Source organism: Pituophis catenifer, unplaced genomic scaffold (genome assembly GCF_029215685.1).
Source record: "Pituophis catenifer annectens isolate HBS135680 unplaced genomic scaffold, rPitCat1.0.hap2 SCAF_16, whole genome shotgun sequence".
Taxonomy (NCBI): domain Eukaryota; kingdom Metazoa; phylum Chordata; class Lepidosauria; order Squamata; family Colubridae; genus Pituophis; species Pituophis catenifer.
The window spans coordinates 3,205,289-3,231,120 of NW_027256896.1; the positions used below are offsets into that span (position 1 = coordinate 3,205,289).

The 25,832-nt window shown below is 49.5% G+C and overlaps 2 protein-coding genes across 2 annotated transcripts in view; both read left to right on the forward strand.

The window, feature by feature from the left end:
- Positions 1 to 19,610, forward strand: part of LOC139325441 (transcription initiation factor TFIID subunit 4-like) — a 45,485-nt gene extending 25,875 nt beyond the window's left edge. The window contains exon 3 of the mRNA XM_070955319.1: positions 19,161 to 19,610. Within this exon, the coding sequence (XP_070811420.1) occupies positions 19,161 to 19,610 (450 nt within the window). The remainder of the gene's footprint in view (positions 1 to 19,160) is intronic.
- Positions 19,611 to 19,622: 12 nt separating this feature from the next.
- Positions 19,623 to 25,832, forward strand: part of RAB26 (RAB26, member RAS oncogene family) — a 230,394-nt gene continuing 224,184 nt past the window's right edge. The window contains exons 1-2 of the mRNA XM_070955071.1: positions 19,623 to 19,841; positions 24,750 to 24,860. Coding sequence (XP_070811172.1) covers positions 19,623 to 19,841; positions 24,750 to 24,860 — 330 coding nt within the window. The remainder of the gene's footprint in view (positions 19,842 to 24,749; positions 24,861 to 25,832) is intronic.

A 25,832-nucleotide genomic window follows, 5' to 3' on the forward strand; every position in this document is an offset into this window, starting at 1 on the left:
CTTTGTTCGTTACATACAGTAGTTTTGTGCTCCCTTTAGTTGTTTGAGCAGTGTATAAACTACTTATGTAAAGAACAAAGTATTTAATAAGGCTATTTCATTCATTCAGATCTCGGATGTCTTCTGCTTGTGTTCCCTTTATTTTTTTGAGTAGTATATAAAACAGTGCTTCTCAACCTGTGGGTCGGGACCCCTTTGGGGGTTGAACGACCCTTTCACAGGGATTGCCTAAGACCACTGGAAAACACACATTTTCAATGGTTTTAGGAATAATTTTATGGTTGGAGGTCACCACAACATGAGGAACTGTATTAAAGGGTCGTGGCATTAGGAAGGATGAGAACCACTGATATAAAGTATCACATATTCCATACTGTTCTATGGCACCAAAAGACACGTAATTAGTCTGTTCAGGCTATTCTGCAACAGAGATTTGTTCTAAATTTGGAGAAGAGCAAAGACCCTCCCAAGTGTTTATGATTTATGTTTTATTGATTATTCATATCCACTCAGTACTCAAGATAAGTAAGAGTCAAAAATTAAACTAAATCTAAAACAGTTAAAATCCAATAAAAACAACTGGCGCAATCAATTTTAATACACCCAAAGGCCTGCCTAAAGAAATGTGTTCAAATCCAGAGAGTGCAGAAGCAAAATACAACTTTTTAGGCATGTATGTGCATGTGTAAAAAAAAGAAAAAAGAATATGGTAGCTGTGACTGTGATTGAAGCTTTGATCCTTTTTACGCATGTTGTTTTAACTGTGTGGTTGCAGCTCCCATCCTTACTTTTTTTGTCACACCCAAACACATGCACCACAACTATCTCTTCCCTGGAAAATTGTGAAGGAAGGCATCCCCAGTAAAGGGGCACCTACAGATATTGGCATGTTCAAAGATCCATTGGCATGGATCTTAACATGATCAATACTCTGACCTCCACAGAGAAGGCAATTTGTTGATAGAACATAGAATAACAGAGTTGGAAGGGACCTTGGTGGTCTTCTAATCCAACCCCCTGCTCGAGCAGGAGACCCTATTCCATTTCAGATAAATGGTTGTCCAGCCTCTTCTTGAAATCCTCCAGTGATGGAGCACCCATAACTTCTGAAGGCAAAGCTGTTTCACTGGTTGATTGCTCTCACCATTAGGAAATTTCTCCTTAGTTCTTGGTTGCTTCTCTCCTTAGTTAGTTTCCATCCATTGTCTCTCATCTTGTCTTTTGATACTTTGGAAAAAAAGTTTGACCCTTTGTCTTTGTGGGAGCCCCATCGTTCCCCACCTCTGATGGAGAAGATGAGCAAAAAGGGAAGAACATGAATTAGTCTAAACTAAGAAGACATGACTCAGTGTCGCCTAATGCATTGTTTATAAATGAATTAGTTTGGTTTCTTTTAGAAAACGATCCAAGGAACAAATAAAGAGATGGGAACCTGGATGAGAGACAATGTGACGGAGGGATTGTAGGAGGAAAGCTGTGTCAGTTTATGGTGGCAAAAAGTCAGAAGCCTCTTTTTCTGACTAATAAATGTTACTAAAATTTACTCCATCAAATGCACAGAGTGGTTAGGCTGATTCAGGATTTAAATTGAGGTTGTTCTGCCCCAGCTACGGGCCCCAAAGAACGCAGCACACACAAAGTCCATTCAAACCTTAGTTTACTAAATAAACCAGTTTTTTACAACAACGGCTGTTAATTAACTGCATTAACAACCCCCAATAATTCAAACAATAATACTGAAAGCTTACTGTGGTTGGCAGAATGCCCAGAAGCAATTTGCAGGAAGCTGATAAGATAAGCAAGACAAGACATGAAGGTATGTGAACGAAGTTGTTCCCTGCAAATTGCTTCAGTCGGCATTCCTCCTTAAATAGGCTAAGAGAGTGGCCAATTAGCCCCAAACCTTACTGTCGAGGAGACCTCCTCCTGAGGAGCCACTCCTGCCTTTTGGCAGCTCTGTGCGCCCGTGCATCGAGAAGAGGCTCCTCCTCTTCTTCCTCTTCACTTAAGGGAGCTTCTGGAAGTTCTGAAGGCCCTGTCTGAATCCCCGCCTTTGGCTCCACATCTTCTCCAGCCTCCTCATTGTCCGACTCGAGTGCCATCTGCACAGGCTGCTGGCGCAGCACCACACCAGCCTCCTCGCTGTCTGAATCATCTACTAGCTACACAGGCCGCGTACAGGCCACAACAGGGGTTGGGAAGGAGGGAAGTGAAATTGATCATAGAGATGCAGGTTACATGTGGGGCAGAAAGCAAGTATCAACTAAACATTCAAATATGTAATTAATTCAATTACTTAATTAAAATCTCTATTAACAACCCATTGTCCTTCTCAAAACCTTTTAAAATACTTTGAAACCTTATTTAATGTATAGATAGTCCTCAACTTATGGCCATAATTGAGCCTGACAATTACAGTCAGATATCTTGGCAGTCATAAAGCAGATCACCACATGACTGGCCGGGTTTAACTATCCTTTTTTTTGCAACAGTTGTTAAGTGAATGCGACAGTCGTTTGGCAAAACCATTGTGGTTATGGGTTGGTTATTGCTGGAAACGGCAAGTAAATACCAGGTTCCAGAAAAAAATGTCATAAATTGCGGTCATGTGATTGTAGCTGTTGCAGATGGCCAGAAATGTGGCTGGCTGCCAAGAGCCCAAAATGTTGTCAAGTGATTGTGAGATGGCCCTCCGCTGACGTAACTGGAACTGGGTCATAAGTCCCCTTGGGGAGGTCCATACTAACTTACTAACTTGTGGTTCCATTTTAACTTTTAATGGTTGCTAAGCAACCAGTTATAAATCAAGGACTACATGAAAAACATATGAAGAACGGCTGCAGGATTTGGGTTTGGCTAGTCTAAAGAAAAGAAGAATTAGGGGTGACATGATAGCAGTGTTCCAGCATTTGAGGGGCTGCCATAAAAAAGAGGGGATCAAATTATTCTCCAAAGCACCAGAAGGCAAGATAAGAAACAATGGATGGAAATCAAATCAAAGAGAGAAGCCACCTACAATAAGGAGAAACTTCCTAACAGTGAGGACAATTAACCAGTGGAACAGCTGGCCTCCAGAAATCGTGGGCACTCCATCACTGGAGGTTTTTAAGAAGAGTCTAGATCCATGATGGCGAACCTATGGCACGCGTACTACAAGTGGCACTTAGAGCCATATCTGTAGGCATGTGACTGTTGCCCTAGCTCAGCTCCAGCATGCGTGCATGCACCAGCCAGCTGATTTTTGGGGCTTCTGGGCCCACCAGAAGTTGGGAAACTGGCCATTTCTGGCCTCTGGAGGGCCTCCGGCGGGTGGGGAAGGCTGTTTTCGCCCTCCCCAGGCTCCAAGAAAGCCTCTTGAATTATGGGTGTGGGCACACATGTGCGCGGCCCCTCCACACTCCCCCTGCTTTTGGCATGCGATGGCAAAAAGGTTAGCCATCACTGGTCTAGATAGTAATTTATCTGAAATAGTATAGGTTATCCTGTTTGAGCAGGGGGCTCGACTAGAAGACCTGAAGCTCATTCACTCCATTCTAAACCTATTGTTGAGTTCAACAATTGCCCCTCCAAGGTGCTGTTAAAAGTCTCATTGTCTCAAAATGGTCCCTTTGACGTCTGCCATAAAGAACTTGGGAGGTTGAAATCTTCTGAAGTTGCTTTGTCCTTGTTTTAAGTCATGATGTCAGTTGATTGATTGCATCAATTCTCTTGTGCAACATCTGTCCTGTATGACATCTCTAGAATCCAAAGGCATATTGCGTGCTTAGGATGGCCTGGAGAGGAAGAACGTGTGAAAGCAACACTAATCTTGTGCGTGCAACTGTTGGCTCCTGGGATTTTGCTGTTAGTGCAGAGCCGTGGTGAAATCCAAATTTTTTTACTACCGGTTCTGTAGATGTGGCTTGGTGGGCATGGTAGGGGAAGGATATTGCAAAATCTCCATTCCCACCCCACTTTGGGGCCAGCCAGAGGTGGTATTTGCCGGTTCTCCAAACTACTCAAAATTTCCGCTACCGGTTCTCCAGAACCTGTCAGAACTTGCTGGATTTCAGCCCTGGTGCAGAGGCAAAATGGACATCCGAGTTAATTGCAGGGGGCAGTTCCAATGTTAGCATTGTGGCCCTGCTGATGCCAATGGCTTGTGAGAAGCTGTTGGATGGCTGTCTGAATGGACATCCTGGCCTGCTGCACAGGGCCTGAGAAAATGCAGGATCATGGTTGTGTATGGACTTATCCTTGTTAATAATGTGTTGAATAGCTTCAGCTGTGAGCCATAGGGGACAATCGGTAGTGCTCTGTTGTTATGTTGTGTGATCTGTTTTTTAAGGCATTCTCCCTCAGAATTGATCTGGTTCAATTGATTTGTCTATTGATCTTGTTAGGCAGGTAGTTCAATCTCCCCAATGCCTGGTTTAATTCCATCAGTTGAGCGTCTGTGTCACATGTGCCAGAAGAAATGCCCTTACAAGCACAGAGCCTGAGTGTAGATGATAGATTAGTGGTAGTGAGTTTGAGATAGAAACTGGAAGCCTGGAGATATGCATGACAATCTCCAGCTAGGCCCAAATGCCTTGCAGGCCTTTCAAGACAGTTTGGAAGGCATTTGGCCCACAGAGGAGATGCCTCATGACTTCTGTGATGTCCTTATTGTAGCTCTTTATACAAGCAAGAGAAGCAAACCAGACAGTGGAAACTACAGAGGTTACAAATACAGATTAACAGAGTTAGAGTCTGTTAAGTCTCCGGAGAAGGGCGGCATATAAATCAAATTAAAAAAAAAAAAAAGTTGGAAGGGACTTTGTAGGTCATCTAGTCCAACCCCCCACCCGAGCAGGAGAGAAGACCCCACACCATTTCTGACAAATGGCAGTCCAGCAGCCCAGGAGGATCCCTTCTCTGTGGCAGTGATGGCCCCTTGGAATGATCCTCACCCACACTGACGTGGGTGGCCCTGGTCTGCTGGCCTTCCAGAAACTGGGTTTTCCTCCAGGTCTTGTGCCAGAGAATGGAGGATCCTGACTTCCAGAGGCAGACAGACTAACAGATTAACAGAGTTTGAAGGGACCTTGTAGGTCATCTAGTCTGTTATGTCCTTATAAGGACATCCGCCCTGATTGGCTGCCAGCCATCGGGCGGGAGATTTGAATCCCTGTCAGGGGCGGTGCGTCTGCCGGGAGCGAATATAAGGAGAGCTCCGGCAGCGCGCCAGCAGTCTTCTTTTACTTGTTACTATGTAAATAAAGTTTGTTACATGTATCAAGCTGGTCACGTCTTCTGTTCCTGCGCCTGATCTAACACTGGCGACGAAGGACTAGAGAAGAGAACCTGAGAAAGACTCACGGCACGATCGCCCAACGAGCTGAAGTCACTACACCACAGCGACTTTCCAGAATGGCTACCCCGCAAGCCCCGATGACCGCGCTGAACCCGTTCGACCCATCCCGGGAGAAGTGGAGGTCATACATGGTCCGATTCCGGCAGTTCCTGCGAGGCAATGGATACCAGAACCTCGACGATGAGAGGAAAAGAGCCCTTTTCCTGGCTCATTGCGGATCGGACGTCCTGGAGATGGCGATTGACCTCGTGGCACCCAGGGACATCGAGGAGATGTCCTGGAATGACCTGCAGGAAGTCCTACAGGAGCACTATGCACCTACAGGCACCCCCATCGCAAACAGGTTCACCTTCCAGCAAAGAAACCAGCGGGAAGGTGAATCCATCAAGGAATTCGTGGCAGCGCTCCGCCAACTCGCTGCCAACTGTGAGTTCGACAATGTGGACAATGCCATCCGGGACCGCATTGTTTTTGGAATGCGAGATGTGGGGCTGCAAAAGAAATTCCTCAGCAGGAAGAGGATCCCGCTTAAAGACGTCCTCGACGAGGCAACAGCGGCTGAAACGTCTGAGCAAGCAGCCGCCGCAATGGTAAAAGCAAGAGGGATCCATAAGATCCACAAGTCGGGCCCGACCTCATCAGACGAGGCAACCACTCAATCCGAGTCTGATGAGGAAATGGCCGTCCACAAGGTGTCCCGCCCCCCCAGGCGGGAAAACCCACAGCATGGCGACCATGGAGAGCGATGCGGCAGCTGCAGAGGCGAACACCCCAGGGCAAACTGCAGATGGAGGGACGCGACCTGCCGCCGATGCCTGAAGAGGGGCCACATCGCCGAGGCCTGCAGAGCCACAGACCCAGCCCCGGAACCGCCCAGACCACGATTCCGGGAAAATCGCAAAGATAATCAGAGGACATCCAAACGGTCCTCAAACCAGTCCCGGCGCGGGGAGGAGGAATATCCCCGAAACAGAACGGTGCACCAGACCACCACCATTGCTCACACAAGCGACGAGGGGACCACCAAGTTCCACGTGACGCTGCTAGCAGAGGGGTCTCCGTGCAAGATGGAGGTAGACTCCGGATCCGCCTTCTCCATCATGGACTGGCAGCACCTACAACAGCTGAAACCGGCATACAAAAGGACACAGCTGAAAGCCCCGAAAGACAAACTTGTGGACTTCAACGGGAACCCCATTGAAATCCTAGGCAGAGCCACCATCCACGTGAAGTACAATGACTTCGACGGAAAGCTACCCATCACCATCGTGCAGCACAGCCGACCGAACCTGTTGGGTGTGGAGTGGTTCAAGCCGCTAGGACTTTCACTTCAGGGTATCCACGAGATCCGCAGGGACGAACTCGACTCCATCATCGAAGAGTTCAAGGAAGTCTTCGATGGTAAGCTGGGGAAATTTGTGGGGAGGCCAATCTCTTTTAATCTGGATAAGGGAATCACCCCAATCAGGCTCAAGCCCCGCCGAGTTCCATTCGCCCTGCGACCTAAAGTAGATGAACAGCTGGATAAGCTGATCGCCCAGGGCGTCCTGGAACCGATCGATCATGCCTCATGGGAGACCCCCATTGTGACCCCACTGAAGCATGATGGGTCTGTGCGCATCTGTGCTGACTACCGTTGTACCATCAACAAGGCGTTGGCACAGAGCGCATACCCAGTCCCAGTGGTGCAACATCTGCTGCATTCCCTGGGATCTGGATCAATTTTCGCGAAACTGGACCTGGCCCAGGCTTACCAGCAACTGCCAGTGGATGACAAAACGGCGGAGGCTCAAACAATTGTCACGCACAGAGGGGCATTTAAATGCAACCGCCTCCAATTTGGAGTCAGCGCTGCCCCTGGTATCTTCCAATCCATGATGGAACGCCTTCTCCAAGGCGTTCCGGGGTGGTGCCTTACTTCGATGATGTGCTCATCTCCGGTGACTCAAGAGCCCAACTCCTTGAAAGGTTCAGGCTTGTCCTGCAGCGGTTCAAGGCCAAGGGTTTGAGGGTCAGGCGGGACAAGTGCATCATAGGAGTACAGGAAGTCGAGTTCCTGGGCTTCCTCATTGATAGCACAGGCATACACCCCACCAAATCAAAAGTGGAAGCAATCCATGAAGCTCCAAGCCCAAAAAACAAAACGGAGCTTCAGGCTTTCCTTGGGTTGCTCAACTTCTACGCCATTTTCTTAAAACAGAAAGCCACAGTTGCTGAGCCACTCCACCGCCTGCTGGGGAAATCGGCTTCCTGGAAGTGGGGCCAGGAAGAGGAAGCGGCATTCCGGGCCATCAAAGGACTATTGACGTCCAAAAGCGTCCTCATCCAATACAGCGAGACGCTCCCCATCAGACTGACCTGCGACGCGTCGCCTTACGGGGTGGGGGCAGTTCTCAGCCACGAACTGCCCAATGGCTCGGAAGCCCCAATCGCCTACTTCTCAAAGACTATGTCTGGCGCAGAACGGAACTATAGCCAGCTGGACAAAGAAGCCCTGGCCATCGTGGCTGGAGTGAAGCGTTTCCACGAATACCTCTACGGAAGACGTTTCACCATAGTCACAGACCACAAGCCTCTCCTGGGACTCCTCGCAGGCGACCAACCAACCCCGACCTTCATGTCCCCAAGAATGACGAGATGGGCCATCTTCCTAGCTGGCTACTCCTATAGGCTCGTGCACCAGCCAGGCACAGCCATAGGGAACGCTGACGCCCTCAGCAGATGCCCGTCGAAGAAGCCGGTCGAGGACCCAGCCCCCACGCTCCACCTACTTCACATTGATGACGACGCCAGCTGCCCGGTGTCATCCGCAGATGTGGCCGTCCACACCCAAAAGGACCCCACACTCCGCCAAGTGAAGTCCTGGATCCTCAGAGGGTGGCCAGCGGAAAAGCCGGAGGAAAGGTTCAGCCCGTTCGCCAGGAAACAGGAGGAGCTGTCCACCATAAAAGGCTGTCTGCTATGGGGAGACAGGGTGCTGATTCCAAGCACTCTGCAACGGCGGACGTTAGAGACCCTGCACAAGGGGCATCCGGGCATCGTCCGCATGAAGGCCCTGGCACGGAGTTATGTCTGGTGGCCCTCCATGGACAGAGACATTGAACAATGGGTCTCCAGATGTGACCCGTGCTAAGAAGTTCGCCCAGCGCCGCCGCAATCCGAAGTCGCGAAGTGGGAGACCCCCAGCAACCCCTGGTCGAGGATCCACATCGACTTTGCGGGTCCGATGCAAGGGCGACACCTCCTCATCGTGGTAGATGCCTTCTCCAAATGGCTAGAGGTGGTGCCCATGGCATCTACCACAACAGACGCAACGATCCGAGCCCTGCGCCGCCTTTTTGCCACACATGGTCTACCGGATGTGCTGGTCTCAGACAACGGCCCCCAGCTCACATCCCTGGCCATGGAGTCCTTCCTGGCAGGACTGGGCATCCGCCACGCCCTGTCCGCCCCTTACAGGCCGGCCGGAAACGGACAAGCCGAACGCATGGTCCGACTGACCAAAGAGGCCCTCACCAAGATGGGCCCGGGGGACTGGCAAGAGCGCATAGACAATTTCCTCCTCACCCAGCACATCACGCCACACGCCACCACCCACAAGAGCCCGGCCGAACTGTTGATGGGCAGAAGGTTGAGGTCACCCTTGGACCGGCTGCACCCCCAATACAGCCCGGAAGTGACCGCAACCGCCAGCTGCCCGCTTCGCGCCTTCAGCAACGGAGATTCAATCTTCGCGCTGAATTTCAGCGGCTCTCCTAAATGGCTGAAGGGGAAAATTGCCAGCACAACCGGCCCCAAATCCTACATCGTCGAGTTGGAAGATGGACAGTTCACGAGACGCCACATCGACCAACTCCGAAAAAGATGGGGGGGAGCACATGAAAACCAGCCTGACGAGGGAGGCCTCCAACACCCCGACGAGGTAGGCCTCCAACACCCCGGCGAGGTAGATCTACCACACCCAGACCAGGTAGGCCTACAACACCCCGACGAGGTAGGCCTACCACACCCCTGCGAGGCAGAGCAGCACCACCCCGACAAGGTCGGCCCAGCCCACTACCAGATGCTGTCACGTCGGCAGCCCAGCGAGGTAGACCGGGGCCAACCGCACGGGGGATGGCACCACCAACCCAGCCAGGTGGGCACCGGGCACAACAGGGCCAGGGACCACCAACCCAGCCCACAAGTAGACCGGTACCTGCCCAGAGGAGGAGCGGCGCACCCCACCAGTGACAGCAGCCCACGCCAGCCCAGCCAAGGAGACCGCGGTTCCAGGCGAGTAGACCAGGACCCATCCAAGACGGGCACCCCCCGACCCATGGGCAAGGGTGGCACACGACTCCCCAGCGAGAGGGACCCCCACCCATCACAAGAGGCAGCCAGAAAACGACAACCCGACCCGGAGGACCCCAGGCACCACCCGACAGTAGACCAGGGACTAGGGGGAAGGGAAAGCCGACAACAACCCGGCCAGGGAGACCTGCACCACCCCGGCAGGGGAGACCTCCGCCGCCCCGCAGAGGTAGGGTCGCAACAACAGCCCGGCCAGGTCGACCACCACCATCCAGACGGGGTAGACCAACGCCAGGCCGACCGAGCAGACCAACACCACCCCTGCGAGGTCGGACAAAGCAACGCAAGCCAGCACCACCCACAGCCGGCGGGCCGGTCCAGAGGGCACCGAACAGAACCACCACCCACCCGACACCAGGCCGAACCGCAACCGAACTGCGGCGCCCGGGAGACCAGGGAGGAGCAAACGATGGACTTACCGAGACTCAGACGCTCTTCCCGGGTCGGAACCGAGCCACCGAGACAAGGCGATAGATCCACAGGCCAGGAGGAAGACCATCAGAACCAGCCAGCCAAGGTCTGCGGTCCGGCCGGAGGCGCTGGGGGTGACCCCGCTCACTCGACAGCCGAACCTAGCCCGGTTCCGGAGAGGGAGCCGGGAGACGACAGAGCCCCGTCCATCCAGGCTGGAGACGGAGAACAAGTGAGACTGCGCAGGTCAGCTAGGGTGCCGAGGCGTCCTACGTACCTGCGTGATTACGTGACTTTTGTGGACGAGATTTGACAGTCCAGACTAAGGGGGGAGGAGTGTTATGTCCTTATAAGGACATCCGCCCTGATTGGCTGCCAGCCATCGGGCGGGAGATTTGAATCCCTGTCAGGGGCGGTGCGTCTGCCGGGAGCGAATATAAGGAGAGCTCCGGCAGCGCACCAGCAGTCTTCTTTTACTTGTTACATTGTAAATAAAGCTGTTACATGTATCGAGCTGGTCACGTCTTCTGTTCCTGCGCCTGATCTAACATAGTCCAACCCCCCCACCCAAGCAAGAGACCCTCCACCATTTCTGACAGATGGCAGCCCAGTCTCTTCTTGAAAGCCTCCAGTGATGAAGCTCCCACAACTTCCGAAGGCAACTTCTGTTCCATGGGTTGATTGTTCTCACTGTCAGAAAATTCTCCTTATTTCCAGGTTGAATCTCTCCTTGGTCAGTTTCCATCCATGATTCCTTGTCTGGCCTTTGGGTGCTTTGGAAAATAGCTCGTCCCCCTCCTCTCTGTGGCAGCCACTCAAATATTGGCCCACTGCTATCCTGTCTCCCCTGGTCCTTCTCTTCATGGACAAGTGCTTGCTAGGAAGGGAGTTTCTCAGGGTGGGTCAGGGAACTAGAACTGGGGACTCCTCAGTGCCAGCCCAACACCTTCATCACAATGGAACCCTGGCTCTCTTCCCCAATCTAAATAAATCTTAAAACTATCTTAAGAATGTAAAGAGTAGCTACGCAGTTTTGCAAGTGATGAAGATTTAATGAGAAATTTCCTTTTATGGACAGACCCAGAAAGGTGGCCAAAACAGAAGACATAAATTGTAGAACTGCACAATGTTTCAGGTTTGATGGCAAAGCTTGGCTAGGCAGGTGAGGGGTGGGAAGCAGCCTGCCACTTCTGAAAACAGCTGCATTTTCCCCAGACCAATGCAGCTCGACTGGGAAGAAATCCATTTGGGTAGACAGATGCTACATTCCCATCCCCACGGGCTCTGAAAAAATGAATTCATTTGGGAAAAGGTGAACAGGAAGGGAGAACACCTACAACCATTCTGCATTCCTGGAAGAAAAAATTAAATGAAAGTCCATTTAACTGGGCTAGAGGAGGATCTTGGAGCTGAGAATTTGGGCAGATTTGATTGAAGAGATGATTTGAGAGAGAATCTCTTGGTTGCCTAGATGTGACCATCCTTTTCCCTTTGATCTCCTGAAAGCCAAATGCTCTCTTATGTTACTGACGGTAAAAATATGTCAGCCTCTTAATGAAGACCGACTCTCGTTTTGTCCAGCTGAGTGATCCACTCCATTTCTAATTTTAGAGTCTAGCCAGAAAAGAAGAAAATGGCCTTAGAGATGACTGAGAACGCAGCTAATTGGCTCTACCTGGTTAACCATTATGTGATGAGACTTTGGCTGACTTCACAAAACACGCTCAGCTTGTTTCCTTCATTAACCTACTTTATTGGTTCAACAATATGTTGAACTAAACCATCTGTGTTCACACACTATGCTAAACTGCAAAGCAGCTAAACCAGGGTTTGTGCAAAGGCTGCTGATGGATCTATCTACTGTATCTGATCTAGTTGCGCCTGTTGTCTGGGACAGCCTAAATGTGAGATGTGTGTTGCAAAGGAAACGAGACCTTCGATTACAGATGTGGCCTGGATACTCCCTGCCCTGGAGCAGCTGTTCCCCACTTCTCTACCAGCCCTGAGTTCTTTTCCTTGGCTGCCCAGCTTTGCAGAACTTCCTTTCCAGAGAATTTTTCCTGTGGACTTCTGTTTTTTTATCCGTGCTTATAGAGGCCCAACATCTGGCTTGGAAAAGGAATATTATGCAGAAAGTAGAGAAGCAGTAACAAATAGTAAGCCAAAGACATTACAGGGATGAGATGAAGAGAAGAAAAGGAAATAGGTATTAAAACTAGTTTACACCATTGGCTAGGTCTTGTAAGCCATCCATGGCAACCATAGATTCTTCTAGCACAGAGGTAGGGAACTGGGGTTTCTGGGAGTTGAAGTCCACAAATCATAAAAGGGCCATATAGTTCCCCACCCCTGCTCTAGCACCCACCTTGCCTTTTGTCCCTAACACTTCATCTGAAGGTCTCATCAATGTCATCCAACCACAATGGTCTTTCCCTCCCTCCAAACTCATTCCCTCTTCCTTCATTCTGCTGAATCCAATCCCCATTCCTTCTATGATCTAACCATCTCAAGGTGTTTTTATACCGGCTGCTCGCTTTTGTATTCAATCCACATTTGTTTCAGCATCCACTCATTCTACCATGCCCTCCTTCATTCCCATTCAGTCATCCGACTTTGACATAACCCTGTAGTCAAAAGCACACCCTTACACAGGTTGTTTTCTTCTTTTGACAAATATACATCCCTTACAACAGGCCACAGGCTACCCACCACCTTTCACATCAGCAAGGGCCGTGGTGCTGCAATGGTTAGCGTGCAGTATTGCAGGATAATTCTGCCGACTGCCAGCAGTTCGATTCTGACCAGCTCAAGGTTGACTCAGCCTTCCGTCCTTCTGAGGTTGATAAAATGAGAACCCAGATTGTTGGGGTCAAAATGCTGACTCTGTAAACCGCTTAGAGAGGGCTGTAAAAGCATTGTGGGCGGAATATAAATCTAAGTGCTATTGCTATATTTGCACATCTCATTTTTTCCATCCATTTTCCTATCACACTAAACATTCTACAAGGTATGGAAAAATGTACTTTCTCCTTTTGGTTGTGTCTGTCTGTCTGTCTGTCTATCTATCTATCTATCTATCTATCTATCTATCTATCTATCTATCTATCATCTAGATATTCATCTATCAATCTGTTTATTCTTTTGCACACCTTACATTCATTATGTGATGACAATATCTTATCATGTTCAGCAGCTAACCTCTTGCTACACAGTTGCACACAAATTCAATAGTTTAAGCTTTTTCCCTTGATCATGCTTTTGGAAATCTGCAATACTTTCTCACGTTTATATATTTCTCAATGGTCTGCATAGCTCTTGCCTGATGCAAAGCCAAACAGCCCTTTCAAAAATGTGGTTTACTTTAGCTTCTCTGAGCCTTTGAATTAGAGTTATAACACACATTTTACAAGTTAATTCTCCTATCCTTTTGACATCTTTACTTTTGTACATGGGAAGAATAACAACATTGATGTATTTAACAAGTCCTACCATCATCTGATATATGCCATCTATGTCGCAATCTTACCATTTTTCACAGGATGGATTATGTGCCACTGCATAAACTGCCCCAGGATGATCTCACAACATGAGTGTTTCTTTTTCATCAATCTTTTCTTAAGAGACTATCATTCATCGCAGTCCCACTTCTCACTACAGATAGTCCTCCACTTACAACAGTTCACTTAGTGACTGTCCAATGTTACAACAGCACTGAAAAAAATGACCTACGGCTATTTTTCACACTCATGACCACTGCAACATCCCCATGGTCACACGATCAAAATTCAGATGCTCGGCAATTGGTTTATACTTGTGATGGTTGCAGTGTCCCAGGATTGATGGGGAAGCCAGATTCACTTTAAGAACCATGTTAAATGACAACTACAGTGATTCACTTATCACAGTGATGGCTAACCTTTTTGCCATCGTGTGCCAGGAGCTGGGGGGGTCGCATGCATACATGCCCACACCCATAATTCTATGTGCCCCGCCCCCACGCATGCATGCGCAACTACCCCCCCCCACTCCCCACTCCCGGCACGCGATGGCATGGTGGGCCCAGTAGGCTCATTTTTCTCTCTCCCCAAACTCCAGAGACTTTCTAGGAGCTTGGGGAGGGTGAAAATGGCCTTCCCCATCCCACCCCGGAGGCCCTTCGGAGGCTGGAAATGGCCCATTTTTTGCTCTTCTAGAAGCCTGGGGGGGGCAAAAACAGCCTTCCCCACCCCCCACCCCCCAGAGGCCCTCCGGAGACCAGAAATCGGCTGTTACAGGACGTTTTCGGCCTCCAGAGGGCCTCCGGGGTGTGTGGGGAAGGCCATTTTTGTCCTCCCCAAGCTCCTTGAAAGGCTCTGGAGCCTGGGAAGAGAGAAAAACAGGCCTTCCCCACCACCACCGGAAGCCCTCTGGAGGCAGGAAACGGCCTGTTTCCCTACTTGTGGTGGGCTCAGACGGCCCAAAAATCAGCTGGCCGGCACATATGTGCACCAGAGCTGAGCTCGCGTGCCCACCGATATGGCTACGCTTGCCACCTGTGGCACGCGTGCCATAGGTTCGCCATCATGGACTTATCAACTGTGGCAAGAAAGATCGTAAAAATGGGGTAAAATTCACTTAACAAATGTCTCACTTAGCAACAGAAAGTTTGGGCTCAATTGTGGTCATAGGTTGAGGACTACCTGTATTATTCTCGTACCGCTCTCTGAAATACTCCTTCCTCTATTTTCCTTCATTTACTTTCAACCTGTAATTTCATCCATTTTACGTTTAATTCTAGCCAGATGCTCCTTGTTTAGCCTTCTTCACCTGCTTCTGAATGTTCTTATGCATGTGAAATGAGAGTACTGAATTTTTGCATAACTTTTAAGATGGGCTCACATACTCTGTTGAGTGATCCTTTTCAGCAATAATTCATTAAGTCAGCACTAGCTCAGATTGTAAAAGGCTCTGAAAAGCATTGGGCTGTTGATGTTCTCCGAGCTGCGTTATTTTCCAGCAGAAATTTTGCTACCATTTATTTATTTATTTATTTATTTATTTATTTATTTATTTATTTATTTATTTATTTATTTTATGCAATTTATATGCCGCCCTATCTCCGAGGACTCAGGACGGCTCACAACCATAGAATGCATAATTCCTATTAAAACGATATAAAGTTAAAACCCAGTTTAAAACAGTTTAAAATTCATTAACAACCCCCCCCCATCAGTCCAGGCTACGGAACAACCAGGTCTTCAACTCGCGGCGGAACGAGCAAAGGTCCGGGGCCATCCGGAGCTCCAAAGGAAGTTGGTTCCAGAGGGTGGGTGCGCCCACAGAGAAAGCTCTCCCCCTGGGGGTCGCCAGCCGACACTGTCTGGCCGACGGCACCCTGAGGAGGCCCTGTCTGTGGGAACGCACCGGGTGATTGGGGATTGTTGCTGGCTGCAGGGGGTCCGACAGGTATCCTGGGCCTAGGCCATGAAGGGCTTTATAGGTGATAACCAGCACCTTGAACCTCACCCGAAGGGCAACCGGTAGCCAATGCAAGCCGCGCAGGAGGGGTGTAACATGGGGGTGTCGGGACGCTCCCATCACAACACGCGCGGCCGCATTCTGCACCAGCTGAAGCCTTCGAGTGGTTTTCAAGGGCAGCCCTAGGTAGAGAGTGTTGCAGTAGTCAAGACGGGACCATGCTACATAGTATCCTCGGTACATGAAAGAATGGAGTTTGCTGCTTGTTTATATACAGTAGCTTGCCCTGCCGATCTTGGTTGAGGTGTGGCTTCTTCCTTGATGGCCCTTATTAAGCCATTTTTCCTCCTGGTTGTTTATCTGTGCTGTTTCCTGCTTATTTCGGTGTAGCTGCTCGAGAGGATGTGTTTTTGGCTGTTTCCTTCCTTCCTAGACTTTTGATTGTATCTTTTAAATGGAATGTCAGTGGGGCTTATCTCTGTGTGTGTTGATGGGTTTGTTAGGATGCCAAGCTTGTAGGAATTACTTAGTATTTTTGGAATTGTCTTCTCCCAAAATGCCAACTCTTTCCCAGTTGAAATTGTTCTTGAATTTCTCTACCTGCAGAAAGATGAAGGAGCTTTCATCTTGTCTTCCGAATGTCACTTGATGTTCACAGATGATGGTCTTGGTCTTCCGACTGTCTCTTACAGTCCTTGCACTGTATGTTGTTGATGACTCTGATTAATTATTATTTCTGTGAGTTGTGGTCGCGCAATGGTTAGAGTGCAGTACTGCAGGCTACTTCTGCTGCCTGCTGGCTGCTTGCACTTTGGCAGTTTGATCCTGACCAACTCAAGGTTGACTCCAGTGGTGGGTTTCAAAAATTTTTACTACCGGTTCTGTGGGTGCGGCTTGGTGGATGTGGCATGACTTGGTGGGCGTGGCTTGGTGGGCATGGCAGGGGAAGGCCTGGAGTGAGGAGGGAAATCTCCATTTAGACTTATATAGGATATTGCAAAATCCCCATTTCCTCCTGATCAGCTGGGACTTGGGAGGCAGAGAATAGATGGGGGTGGGGCCAGTCAGAATTTTTACTACCGGTTCCCCGAACTACTCAAAATTTCTGCTACCGGTTCTCCAGAACTGGTCAGAACCTGCTGAAACCCACCTCTAGTTGTCTCAGCCTTCTATCCTTCCGAGGTGGGTAAAATGAGGACCCAGATTGTTGGGGGCTATATGCTAACTCTGTAATCCACTTAGAGAGGTCTGTGAAGCTCTATGAAGCGGTATATAAGTCTAAGTACTACTGCTAATGCTCTTCCTTTTCTCTCTCCCTCCCTCCCTCCCTTCCTTCCTTCCCAGTGGTTAGAATGCAGTATTGCAGGCTAATTCTGCCCACTGCCAGCAGATTGATCCTGACCAGCTCAAGGTTGACTCAGCCTTCCAACCTCTCGGGGGGGGGGGGGGGAGGTGTAAAATGAGGACCCAGATTGTTGGGGGCAAGAAGCTAAGTCTGCAAACTGCTTAGAGAGGGCTGTAAAAGCATTGTGAAGTGGTATATGTCTAAGTGCTCTTGCTATTTCTTTGGGTAGTTTTAAAAGCATTTGGTGGGGTTTTGTTGGTCTGTATCACAGCGATGCTGAGGATATCATAGGTTGTTGGTTGTCTCAGAAGCGCCTTTCATGTACGGGATAGTTAACCATCTCCCAGGTTGTGTCGCCATAGGTTATGTAGCTAGGTATTTTGATGAAGTTGCGTGGGTATCTGTTGTGTTCCCCTGGCAACCAACACCCAGAGAGGCAGGAAGCAGCACCAGGCCAGGGAAAAACAGTACCCTAATCAAAGAACCAAGAAGTGTTCAAAATGCGTCCCAGCCAAGATTGGGAGGACAAGAGGCTCTCTCGAAACCACCAGGGGACTCTGCTCTTCCTTGCCCAGTGGACGTTCCCTAGCCTGGTAACAAAACTTCGGCCAGGAAAACAACCAAGCGCAGGTAACATCAAGATCCCAACTCTTTATAAACTACAAATATTGTATTCTCCACTGTGGAAATTCTAAAAAATAATAATTCACTAATGATAGTGGCTTAGCTTTGGATGCCCCAAATTTATTTGCACACCTCCTCAACCCTAAAATAACATAATTTGCACACCTGTAAAATGAATACATGCTTATGAGAGCAACATTGCATGCGTATTTATGCAGATAGAAATCCTACTCCTGTGATGGCGAACCTATGGCACACGTGCCACAGGTGGCACGCTGAGCCATATCGGTGGGCACACAAGCATTGCCCTAGCTCAGCTATGGCGCACATGCGCGAGCCAGCCAACTGATCTTCGGGCCTCCTGGGCCCACCGGAAGTCGGGAAACGGGCCGTTTCCTGCCTCCGGAGGGCCTCCGGGTGGGGTGGGGAAGGCTGTTTTTGCCCTCCCCAGGCTCCAAAAAAGCCTCTGGAGCCTGGAGAGAGCAAAAAATGGGCTTAACAGCCCACCATGCCATCGCGTGCCAAAAGCAGGGGGAGTGCAGGGGGGTCGCACATGTATGCGTGGGGGGCAGGGTGCATTAAATTATGGGTGTGGGCACACATGCACGTGACAACGCCCCCCCCCCCCCGCGCTCCCTCCGCTTTTGGCACGCGATGGCAAAAAGGTTAGCCATCACTGTCCTAATCTATCATGATGCTTCATCTTAACTGGCTTCCCCTTTGAGACTCTGTCCAGACGTCAGCCAAACATCTGCATCCCAAATAGAGTGTGTGGATAAGGCAGTGTGTTAATGTGTTGTCAGTGGTGGCTCCTTGCTCCAGAGGCACGTTTTGCATACTTTGCCCTTTCTTGGTGATGGGGAGAAGGGCACGAGGGCTGCGTGATAAGCACACTCGGGAAGTGGCATTGATGCTCCCTGGGGTGCACCCAGGGGGTCAAAAGTCAAAGCAGAGACTGCGACCCCACCTGGTCACCATGGATCCAAAATGTTTGGGCTTCAGCCATCTTGATTTTTCTGACACCCCTCAGATTGCAGATTGTTGCATTCATGTCATTTCTCCTAAGGTGCCAATTTGTTAGGATTGCTTTTAAGAGCACTTTGCGGCACAGATGAGCGCAGGAGCCTCGCTTAGGATCTGTCAAGCATCCTGCCAGCTCTTGCATGTGGTTTGGCTACTAATTCCTGTCAAGATAAAAAGCAGCACATGTTTAGCGGTGTAGACTTCACTGTCTGCCACGCCATTGTTTACTTAGCAATGCTTGATTGCGTACAAAAATAATGTGACAGGAAACACCTGTTGCACACGAAGCCACTATGGGAACCCAGTGAACTAAGCTTACTCAACAAACCATGGTTAAACGGACCATGCTTCCGGACAGTGTGTTAAAGTAGCTATGGGTTGGGTTCACACACATCATTGTTAAACCATGGGGTGGTCCATCAAAGGTCTTGGGTAAAAAGAATGGTGAAACCATTCATGGAAGCCAGTTGGGTTGTGTGAACTGTGTCGTAGTGCCGGCTGGTTTTAATGTAGACTGTTGTGGGTCATCAAGACAATTGTGGGTCATCCAGAAATCGTGGTTAAGCAAACTGGGACTCGATGGTACTTTTGTGCAATGCGTTTATTTTGCAGATCTGCTTTTCTTGCACGGGGCCGATGTGGTGTTCAACCCGGATCCGAAGCGAGCCCGGAGAGCGGTTGTGCGAACGCAGGCTCCGCTATCCGAGACGCGCGTCCGAGGAAACTTTTTGGGGAAGCGCCTCCCCGCTCGCCCCGCGACTGCCCCGGCCGGAGAGCCCGGCGTGGGCTGCGGGGCCAGGCCGTCCCCTCCTGTGCCCTGCCTTGCACTCCGGGGCGCTGGCGCGGGGCCGGGCCGGGTCAGGCCGGCGGGGAGCCCAGCGCCGCTCCCCCGCCCTCTCCGGCAGCGTGGCCGCGGCTCGGGCGCTCCCAGCGGCGGAGAGGCGGGGAGGCGCGGCGGCGGGGCGGGCGCACGGACCGCGCTGCCGAGGACGGGCACCGGACGGGATGCCGGCGGCGTTGGGAGCCGGGCTGAGCGCGGAGCCGGCGGCCGGGGCGCCCTGAAGCAGCGCCAGCATGTCCCGCAAGAAGAGCCCCAAGGGCAAAGGCGGCAGCGCCGCGCCCTCCTCCGCCCTGCCCGCCGCCCAGCAACGCGCCGCCGCCGCCGCCGCCGCCTCGTCGGGCGGGCCGGGCAGGGGCGCGGGCGCGGCCCAGGAGGGGGCGGCCAACGGGGGGGCGCTGCCCAGCCGGCCCTCGCTCAGCAGCAGCGGCGAGTTCCACGACGTCGCCTTCAAGGTGAGCGGCGGGCGCGACTTGGCCGGGGCAGCGGGGCTCGCCCGGCGCCCACCCACCCAGCCAGCCACCCACCGCTCGACGGGCGGGCGGGCGGACGGAGGGCTGCCCTCGTCCGACCGGCGGCTGGCGCGACCGAGGCGGCGCGTCTTGGGGAGGCTTGGCGGGCGCGAGGGGCTCCTGCTTTCCCCGGCCGGGCTGGAGCGCGGGACGGCCTCGCAACAGGCGCGTCTGCCGCTGGCGGAGCGAAGATTCGGCGCTCGGAAGCGGCCGCGGGCTTGTTTTCCAGCCGGTCCCTGCCCCGGCGAGCCGATCCCGAAAGTGCCTGGGCTCCGGGGCAGCCCGCGGCTCCGCTCCGCTCCCTAACCGAACTATCAGCCGCGAGCAGGTGCCTGAAGCTGCTGCTTGCAGGCATTAGTGCACAGTTGCGGCCGGAGGTAGACTGCGCCTGTAGCTGGAAGCTCTTCGCCCCGTGAGAGCTACTCTCCAGCGGTCCTTTTCCCAGCCATCCCCACCTATGGCGCTGCCCGTTCCGCCCTCCGCTCACTTTCTCCCCCTTGAAGGTCCTTATCGCGGGTGGTCTTTCCCACCCAGTTGTGTTTGCCCAGCCCAGGACCCTTTGAGGAAAAAAGACGGCACCTTTCCTGATGCCAGTCTGTGCCTAAAAGAGCAACTGGAGAACTTTACTTCCGCTCTCCTGGTGGGACAATCTGGGTTTTGCACCTGGGAAGGGAGGGAGCCCAGGTGTGCTTAAATGAATCCTACTGCCTGGGATGTGCACACACTACTGATGGCATTTGCACAAGTTGTACAACATGTTTAATTGTAACTCCTGCGGGAATTTACTCAGTGCAGCCTTGCTTCTCACAGCACACAGAACCAGGGACCGATCCCACCGGCTGCTTTGCACCCTCCGTGTGCAAGAGAGGAATGGTGGCGTTGAGAGTGAGACAAACACAAACAATGAGCAGACAGGAGATCTTGTTCCAGGTTTATCCAACACACAGACTTATCTGCAAACATTCTGAGAAATAAAGACAATCCCCCCCACCCCACTCACCCACCTGACAATAAGCTCACTTAATGAACTCGCTAGAAGAAGAGGCTTGGAAGGGTCCTATGATCTCAGTTCTTCACCTTTGTTATACTGATTCTTGGCATTACATTAAGTCAAGAAAATGTGTGTGAATCATGTTTCCTTGATCGGGTTCTGCAAGAAAGGGGCTGGACAGCCCAAGGAAGGTAAAATTTGTGGGTGCTTTATGATCCAGTAACTCAGATTACCTGCAAGGTGTTTGACTCAGCTAACGGCGTGGTTGGCCATCTATGGCTGTTGTGAGCGTCGTGGTGAAGGCATCCGGCTAGAAACTGGGAGACCGTGAGTTCTAGTCCCACCTTAGGCGCAAAGCCAGGTGGGTGACCTTGGGCCACTCCCTTCCTGTCAGCCCCGGGAAGGAGGCAATGGCAAAGCAGAAAAACCTTGCCGGAAAACTCTGCAGGGTCTTGCCCAGGCGGTCTTTGAGAACCAGATTCAGATGGAAGAATAGGGTGAGAAGTTTCACTTGGTTGATATGGATTCACCTGTGTCTCAAAGGTCTTTTTTTTTCCCAAAAGGCAACTGGACTGTTTTTTTTCCTTGAGGAAGAAGAAGAACAAAATGTTTTGCTTCTCATCCAAGAAGCTTCATCAGTTGTGATGGTGGGAGGAGAAAGGATAGATACTGATGGTTGAGGCTGGATGATAAGGGCATGGAAAGATAGGTTCTGACCAGTTTTTTGGGGGGGAGGAGAGGTGGGAAATGGAAGGACTCTCTCTTCCTGAGAGCTGTTGAGGCTACTTGGGGGTTGATCTGTGCCCTCAGGATCTCCTGAATCAGATTGTAGAATCTTCTTGGAACTGCTACAAGGGGTGCATTGTAGACTAGACACAGGTGGTGTGTTATTCCTCCTCTCTCTGTTGAGAGGCCTGCTAAATGTTTCCATAAATGGCCTCTTTGATCCCTCTTCCGAACCAGTGGTCCTCTCTGTCCAAAATGTGGACTTTGCCGACTTCAAAAGAGTGGCCTTTGTTTTTCAAATGCAGATGGACTGCTGAACTTTGTCCCGATGCATTTCATCTCCTACATCGTGTCCCGCATCCATAGAGATGCTCAGTCACCCAGGCCACAGCTACCTCAAAGGTGCCTTTTCAAAAGACCATCGGATTGGGGTTTTTTTCTTGAGAAAGATGAACAAAACATTTCATTTCTCATCGGAAAAAAGGGATGGTGCAGGGTAAGGAGAGGTTCACCGATGGTTTACTTAAAGCCAAAGCAAATAAGCCAAGAAGAGATTTTTCTAGAGAATTGGGTAGCTTTGCTGTGGTTAGAAAAGAGGGGTGGGAGGGCTGGGGCATTGATGGAAGAATTGGGTGAGGTTTTTTTTATCCCAAGAGGTGACTTTGGAAATATCACCCATTATGTTGAGATGTGGTTTGCGCCAGCAAAGCAAAGCAAAGTAAACCGTATTTTGGGGCCAGGTGAAGCTGAGCTGGCTAGCCAGGAGAAACTGACAGAAACCTCAGGTTCACTAATGCTGAACTACAGTTCCCAAGAGCCCAGCCAGCAGCATCAACTGGAAGTCTGCCTTCTCTGCCCAAAATTTGGAGCGGAGTAGAAAGGCTGTCACAAAGAAGAAGGAGTCAAGCTGTTCTCCAAAGCACCCGAGGGCAGGACAAGAAGCAATGGGTGGAAACTAATCAACCTGGAATTAAGGAGAAACTTCCTGAGAGTTAGAACAATTAGCTACTGGAACAATTTGCCTCCAGAAGTTGTGAATGCGCCAACATTGGAAGTTTTTAAGAAGAGATTGAATAACCATTTGTCTGAAATGGTATAGTGTTTCCTGCCTAAGCAGGGGGTTGGACTAGAAGATCTCCAAGATCCCTTCCATCCTATTCTGTTCTGTTCTGTTCTGTTCTGTTCCGTTCTGTTCCATTCCATAGGAATAACGATAGGAAGATTATGGTTGGCGATCAGGGAAATGCTGGGTAGTCTTGAAAGAGGCCAATTGGGAGAAAATGAACTTCCCAGCCAAGCCCCATGTCCACAGATCAGTGGTGAAATCCAAATTTTTTTACTACCGGTTCTGTGGACGTGGCTTGATAGGTGTGGTGTGGTTTGGTGGGCGTGGCTTGGTAGTCATGGCAGGGGAAGGATACTGCAAAATCCCCATTCCTTCCCCACTCCCAGGGGAAGGATATTGTAAAATCCCCATTCCCTCCCCACTTTTGGGGAAAGATATTGCAAAATCTCCATTCCCACCACACTCTGGGGTGAGCCATGGTAGCATTTGCCAGCTCTCCGAACTACTCAAAATTTCCACTACCGGTTCTCCAGAACCTGTCAGAACCTCCTGGATTTCACCCCTGCCGCAGATGAGTAATCCCACAATCCCATCCTCCCCAGCCTGTAGATGGCCTTAGTCAGATAAAGGCCCAGGAGTGACTGGATTTACACATCATGGTAAGCCCTGGCTTGTTTTAACCAATCTTTACTGAAAAATGGACATCAGGCTAAGCCAAACAAAAGAAACCATGGTTTGGCTTATCTCTGTGTTCCTAATAATAACGGAGTAGAGCTCACCATGTGGTTTGTTTGTTTTCAGTAGTTAGTGGTCTCTGCCTGCCCTAAACCAGGAAGGATTCTTTGTACAAAGTTGTGGTGTGAACTGTATTCATGGAGAGGGAGTCTAAATGGTGCAATGACACGCTTGGCACTTTTGCTGCAGCAAACTTAAGATTGGTCTGCCAGTCTCCGCTCCTCGCAAGAAGTTACCAAGGTCCAACATGTCATGTTTTGTCTTGTTCCTGGTGAACAGTTCTCTCTCTGCTGCTTTGGAGATGCAAAGTTACATGAAGCGTGGGGAGTTTGGGGCTCCAGTCTATCCACTGCCAGCAGTCCTGTTGTGGAAATAAAGCTGGGGGTCAGTGAAAAAGTGGGGTTGAAACCTAACCACAATACAATTTACACCTCCAATAAATAAATTTAAATAAATACAATTTAGCAAAGCTGGCTGGGGAATTCTGGGAAGTCCTCCTGGCTTAAAGTTGCCAAGGTTGGAGACTCCTGCTCCAGAAAATACGATGCCCACCTGACTTGCCACTTAAGAAAAGAGAGCTCTTTCTAAATTGCATGAAGACAACCTCTTGCAGCCCCCGGTTCTTTTCTTTCTCTCTCTCTCTCTCTCTCTTGCAGTGAATGTGCATTTAACCCAGCTTGTCTCAGGCTCAACCCATTACAGATTTGAGGCAGACAGTTCCAGTTTGGGTAGCAGCTGTGTGGGAGCTGTTTCAATTCTCACCTTTGGGCTTCCAGGGAAAATTTGTGGAGATTATGATCCCAACTCAGGAGAGTTGTCAGAATAAACCGGTCAGTCTAAATCCCTCAGTTGAGAGAAGGGGGAAGTTTGCTGTTAGGGAGTGTGGAATAGCTTTAAGCCAGCCTGCATTAGGCAAGAAACGTTGAGTGCAGTGGTGGGTTGCCCCGGTTCGCACCGGTTCTATAGAACCGGTAGTAAAACCAGTGGGAGGCTCTGCCCACCGACCCCGATGTCATCAAAACGCTTCTGCGCATGCGCAGAAGCTTCTGCGCTTGTGCAGAAGAGCGAACGTGCGCGGCCCTGCTGCGAACCGGTAGTAAAGGTAAGTAGAACCCACCCCTGGTTGGGTGGCCTGAGGAGCAGAGTTGTCTGAAGGAAGCTCAACCAGTTTAGGAGACCATCTGAGGAGGCCAGTGGCTAAGCAGCTGTGGAGAGTTTGAAGGCAAAGCAGGAGCCTTTCCTGTCTCACCTCTCCCCTTGTCCATTGGTTCCAGGAGGCCAGGGAGGCCACTGCCATCCCTTCTCATCCCTTCTCCTCCTTTTCCTCCTCCAGGTGATGCTAGTTGGTGATTCCGGAGTAGGCAAGACCTGTTTGCTGGTGCGCTTCAAGGACGGCGCTTTCTTGGCTGGGAGCTTCATCTCGACAGTGGGGATCGATTTCCGGGTAAGTAGCTGTGGATGACTTCATTTGGGGCAGAGGCTGCAGCGCAGTCCCAGAGCCCTCGGTGCTCCTGCCAGCTGAACCGGAAGCAGTGGGCTGTGTCCCCTGTTGGGGGCAGGAGAAGGTCTTGGTGGGCTGCCTGCCAAGGATCATCTCTGTCTTGAGAGCAGGGAATAGTTTATTTTATTTTATTTTATTTTATTTTATTTTATTTTATTTTATTTTATTTTATTTTATTTTATTTTATTTTATTATTTTATTTTATTTTATTATTTTATTTTATTTTATTTTATTTTATTTTATTTTATTTTATTTTATTTTATTTTATTTTATTTTATTATTTTATTTTATTTTATTTTATTATTTTATTATTTTATTTTATTTTATTTTATTTTATTTTATTTTATTTTATTTTATTTTATTATTTTATTTTATTTTATTTTATTTTATTTTATTATTTATTTTATATTATTTTATTATTTTATTTTATTTATTTTATTATTTTATTTTATTTTTTATTTTTATTTTATTTTTTATTTTATTTTATTATTATTTTATTTTATTTTATTTTATTTTATTTTATTTTATTTTATTTTTTATTTTATTTTATTTTATTATTTTATTTTATTTTATTTTATTTTATTTTATTTATTATTTATTTTAAATTTTATTTATTTATTATTATTAAATTTATTTGCTGCCCATTTTCTCATTTTGAAGTGACTCTGGGTGGCTTACAGCGTAGAAACATTAACATCAGCAAAAATAAATATTCCATGGATGAAATCTTCCTTTTGCATCTAATGGAAAAGACCTTGGAAAAAAAACTTGGAACTTTGTTACTATAAATAACAGCAGCAAAGCTATTTATTATATGCACAAAAATGGGAGGACACTTCGATTCCCACCACGGGCGAAGGGTTGCCAGAAGTTGATGGAGTTGGCAGAAATGGCAAAATTGTCTATTTTGATTAA